This window comes from Cebus imitator, unplaced genomic scaffold (assembly GCF_001604975.1).
Source record: "Cebus imitator isolate Cc_AM_T3 unplaced genomic scaffold, Cebus_imitator-1.0 Scaffold280, whole genome shotgun sequence".
Lineage (NCBI taxonomy): Eukaryota > Metazoa > Chordata > Mammalia > Primates > Cebidae > Cebus > Cebus imitator.
The window spans coordinates 2,504,206-2,509,280 of record NW_016107595.1 but is presented as its reverse complement, the minus strand read 5'-3'; the positions used below and the strand labels follow the sequence as shown (position 1 = coordinate 2,509,280).

The window sequence follows — 5,075 nt, the reverse complement described above, 5'->3', positions numbered from 1 at the left end:
AGTGAGCTGAGATTGCACCACTGCACTCCAGCCTAGTGACAGAGCGAGACTCTGTCTCAAAATAAATAAATAAAAATAAGTAAACTAGTTATGAAGTGGAGGTTCATCGATTTCATTGTGCCAAGACAGCCAAATGAGGCCCCTGGTCTTGCCTTGGAGAGGTCTGGGAGGGCTTCCTGTAGGAGGCAACCTAGGAACTCCAACCTGAGAGGTTATCTCCAAAAAGCCCATTACCACCTCCATGATAGCTACCTCCCAAAGCCAGTGTCTGACTCATTCATTCATCCATCCATCCATCCATCCACCCACCCACCCATCTATCCATCCATCCATTTATTGAGCTTCTATAGATGCCAGGCATGGTTCAGGGAGGTGTTAGGTACAAAACAAGCAAAAATCTCTGCCACGTTGGAGTAGAGTGGGAGGTGCCCCGTCCAACCACAGGCAAAAAAATGACAAGATAATTTTGGATGGGAGTAACTGCTAGAAAGGAAATAAAACTGAGTGAAGGAGGGAGAAGTGCCCCGGTTTCAAAACAAGATCCATAAAAACTTAGCTAATCAAAGATTCCGCCTTCTCCCTGGGCTGTGAACACCTTATCCTTCAGCAGAGTGCATGGGGGATGAACTCTTTCCAGTGGCCCTGCGGGCTCAGTCGCCTGCCCAGCGGTAATTGAGCGCCTCCTGTATTCACCACACAACCTTCTGGACATTAAACTCGGTGGGGGATGGGAGGGAGGGTTCTGTATGCCCTTGAGCACATCACTCCCCCTCAGGACCTCAGGTCCTCTTCTGTAACTAGGGCTTCAGGATGGGTCATCAGCAACCCCAGAGCTGCCTTGCCGGACCTCTTTAAGGAAATAGCATTTAGTGCTGCCCCCCCCCCCAACAGCCCCCAAGGTGAGAGTGCATAGATGGGGGTGTTTATCCCCATTTCGCAGATGATCAGGATGAAGCTCAGAGGAGAGCCGGGAGTCGCACAGGCTGCACGACACTGACTCGTGTTGAGGTCCAGCCGAGGGTCTCCTGCCCCCGCCCAAGCGGCCTGGAGGCTCGGGTCCCTTTAAGAACGTTCCGGGGAGCCAAGCAGGAAGGGGGAGGTGCCAACGCCCGGAACGGATGTCTGCACGAGCCAATGGGCGCGGCAGTCGCGGCAACGAAGACCAATGGGCACGCAGGGGCGGGGCCGAGCGGCTGAACCTGGTTCCCGAGGCGCGGCGGCCGCGGCTGGGGGCGGGGAGGGGGGCGCAGGACCCCAGGCGGGGGTCCCGGAGCCAGAGGCAAGTGTCCTGCGGCGCTGGGGGCGCCTTGTCGGCTGGGGCGCTGCCCTGGCCTGGGCTGGGCCAGGGCCAGCGCTCAGGGGGCTGCGGCCGATGGGCGGGGCGAGGCGCCGCGGGGGCGGCGAGCCTGGGGCCACACGGGGGTCGCGGGTGCCCGAGGGGGCGCGGCCGGCCTGGGGTGGCCGGGGATGGGGGTCATGGAGGCAAAGGGAAATCCAGTGGGGGCTTCCCTACGCAGGCGTGCAGGGCCAGGGGCGCCTGAGGCGTGCGGGGGTCGGGTGCCCCAGGCTGGTGGCGTCAGACAGCCGTGGGGCGTTAGGGGCCTGGGTCGGGGCTTGAAGGAGGGCCCGGCCGGGCTGTGGGACATCAGGAGGGCGTGGGGTGTTATGGGATCGAGAAGGGGGGGCGTCTGGGGACACTAGAGTGTTTACGGCGCGACGGAGCGGCTGTGGGGAGAGCTGGCCAGGGCTGGGGGCGGTGGTAGTTGGGGCGGGGGTGGGAGGGGAGGCCGAATTGTGCGGGCGCGGGGCATTGTGGGGGTGGGGGCTGGGAGGGTCTCAGAAAGTGGGGCCCGCGCCCGGGAGGAGCAGGCAGGTGAGGGCTGAGGAGGGGATGCTGCGGGCTGGTTTGATGGCTGTGCCACACTCCTCTGAGCTTGGGGCCTAGGGGACAGAGGGTTAGGTTGTTGGTTCAGGAGGCCTGGGGCAAAGAAGAGGCTGTAGAACGAGGCGGGACCTCGACCACTCCTGGAAAGGAGGCTGCTTTGAGGGGGTGGGACCGAGGCTGAGGAGAGGAGGATGCACTCCTAGGGAAGGGTTTTGACCAGGGTCCCTGATATTGGGGTTGTGGGGGATAGGTTTAGATTGAGAGCGTGAGAGGAAACATGCTCAGGGTTTCTGGGTGATTACTGTTAGTGGTCTTGGGAAGGGTCTCCTGTTTGGAGAAGAGGCTGGAGGTGGGAGGCCCTAGTAAAAGGTTCAATTCCCTCAGTGGCCCCAGAGGCTCTAAAAATGGCTTCCCTAAGTCCTCAGAAGCTGTCCTCTCCACAAAAATCCCAGCACCCCTGACTTAGCATATAATCAGGCAAAGCCACAGGGCCTGAAGCCCCAGGTTCAAATCCTCCCTTGGCCATTGGCTTTCTCTGTGACCTTGGGTAAATGGCTTTGCCCCTCTGGCCTGTTTCCTGTTCTGTAAAATGTTGAGGGGAATGTTCCCGACTTCCTGGAGTATTTGTAAACATTAAACAATAATTAGCTCTAATAATGGCTAACACTGTTTGAGCCTGATGCCAAAGGCTTGATGCCTGGGTTAATTTCTTCCAACAAGCTGGGGTTGTTGTTCTACCCACTGTATAGATGGGGAAACTGAGACTTGGAGTCCCTGAGTTACACAGAAAGCGATTGGCAGTGTGGGGAATGGGTACAGTGGGGACTTTGAGGGGCTGTGTAGGAGTGTTACCCACATCTCTGCCCTCCACTTCCAGGGCCAGTTCCCGTCCCCCCAGCAGCATGGCGTCGTGTGCTGAACCCTCTGAGCCCTCTGCCCCGCCGCCCGCGGGGGTCCCGCCACTTGAGGACTTTGAGGTGCTGGATGGGGTTGAGGATGCTGAGGGGGAGGAGGAAGAGGAGGAGGAAGAGGAGGAGGAAGATGACCTGAGTGAGCTGCCACCACTGGAGGACATGGGACAACCCGTGGCGGAGGAAGCTGAGCAGCCTGGGGCCCTGGCCCGAGAGTTCCTGGCTGCTATGGAGCCCGAGCCTGCCCCGGCCCCAGCCCCGGAAGAGTGGCTGGATATTCTGGGTAAGGAGCAAGGGTGGATCGGGGTGACCTTGGCCCTGGCCCTCTCGTCCCCGAGCCCCATTTCCCCATCTGTGCTGTGAGGGTTGGAAGTCACGTGGTCACCACCATGATCGCCGGCCAGAGGCAACTACTGGAGATGCTTCACGTTGATGTACCTCATTCATTGACTCACACACGTGCACAATGTACTGTGTCCCTGTTTCCCAGATCTGCCAACAGTAGCTCAGAGAGGCTGAGTCACCTGCCCAGAGCCACACAGCCAGCACACCAGGCGCTGACAGCTTCTAACCCTAACGCTGTATCTTTTTCTGGTGTTTGTGTGACACAGGCTTGTGCTCTGAAAAATGTGTCCTAGGCCAGGCACTGTGGTTCACACCTATAATCCCAGCGCTTTGGGAGGCCAAGGCGGGTGGATCATGAGGTCAGAAGTTTGAGACCAGCCCGACCAACATGGTGAAACCCCGTGTCTACCAAAAATACAAAAATTAGCTGGGTGTGTTGGCGCATGCCTGTAATCCCAGCTACTTGGGAGGCTGAGGCAGAAGAATCGCTTGAGCCTGGGAGGTGGAGGTAGCGGCGAGCCGAGATCGCGCCATTGCACTCCAGCCTGGGTAACAAGAGCGAAACTCCATCTCAAAAAAATAAAATAAAATGTGTCCTGGGTGCATGCCAGTCTGGGCAACACAGCAAGACATCCACCTCCAAAAACAAAATTGTGTCCTGGGGTCAAGTAGACCAGCGGAATGTTATCGTGTTCAGCCTTCTGGTGGGTTCACAGTACTCATACTATTGTAAATGCTCAGAGAAATCCTACAAGAAGTAAACTACGGGAGCTCACACATGTTCTGCCCAGCGTACCCCATCACAGCAACTGAAAACAAGGGAAATGTTAGTATTCTGTGGAAGTCGTCTTGCCGGTGGTATAGTACCGGTATCTCGTATACCAAATAACGCCGGTACCCATGCAAATAACAAGACAGCATTACCACTGTTCATTGTACAAACAATACTGTAGCAATACCATCCAATCATATTGACACTGATGAAACAGTAATATTACTAAATATCACTACCACTAGTGATAAAAATCTTACTACTTCTCTTATTTTTTTGAGATGGAGTCTTGCTCCGTCACCGAGGCTGGAAGCAGTGGTGCAATGTCAGCTCACTGTAACCTCTGCCTTCCAGGTTTAAGTGCTTCTCCTGCCTCAGCCTCCCAAGTAGCTGGGATTACTGGCTCCCACCGCTGAACCTGGCTAATTTTTTTTTGTTTATTTTTATTTTTTTGAGATGGAGTCTTACTGTGTCTCCAGGCTGGAGTGCAGTGGCGTAATCTCGGCTCACTGCAACCTCCGCCTCCCAGGTTCCAGCAATTCTCCTGCCTCAGCCTCCCAACTACCTGGGATTTCAGGTGTGTACCACCATGCCCAGCTCATTTTTGTATTTTTAGTAGAGATGGGGTTTCACCATGTTGGCCAGGATGGGCCTGATCTCTTGACCTCGTGATCTGCCCACCTTGGCCTCCCAAAGTGCTGGGATTATAGGCGTGAGCCACCATGCCTGGACTTTTTTTCTGTATTTTTAGCAGAGATGGGGTTTCACCATGTTGGCCAGGTTGGTTTTGAACTCCTGACCTGAAGTGATTCACCCGCCTCGGCCTCCCAAAATGCTGGGATTACAGGTGTGAGCCACCGTGCCTGGCCAAAAATCTTACTACTACTAAAAATAACACAACTGCCATTGCTCTCCAGCCTGGGTGACAAAGCAAGACTTTGTCCTAAAAAAATAAAAATAACACCAGGTAATATTTACTGAGCACTGATTTTTGTGCCAGGCCTATATATCATTTTATTTCATCCTTACAACAACACGGTGGGCCAGGCATGGTGGCTCACACCTATAATCCCAGCTCTTTGGGAGGCTGAGGCAGCGGTGGATCACCCGAAGTCGGGAATTGGAGACCAGCCTGGCCAACATGGTGAAACCCTGTCTCTAC

At 55.5% G+C, this 5,075-nt stretch overlaps 1 protein-coding gene across 2 annotated transcripts in view; it reads left to right on the top strand.

The window, feature by feature from the left end:
* The first annotated feature begins 1,111 nt into the window (after positions 1-1,111).
* Positions 1,112-5,075, top strand: part of FKBP8 (FKBP prolyl isomerase 8) — a 16,132-nt gene continuing 12,168 nt past the window's right edge. For both annotated transcript variants that reach the window (XM_017501306.2, XM_017501307.2), the window contains exons 1-2: positions 1,112-1,279; positions 2,763-3,079. In XM_017501306.2, coding sequence (XP_017356795.1) covers positions 1,119-1,279; positions 2,763-3,079 — 478 coding nt within the window. In that variant the 5' untranslated portion in view covers positions 1,112-1,118. The remainder of the gene's footprint in view (positions 1,280-2,762; positions 3,080-5,075) is intronic.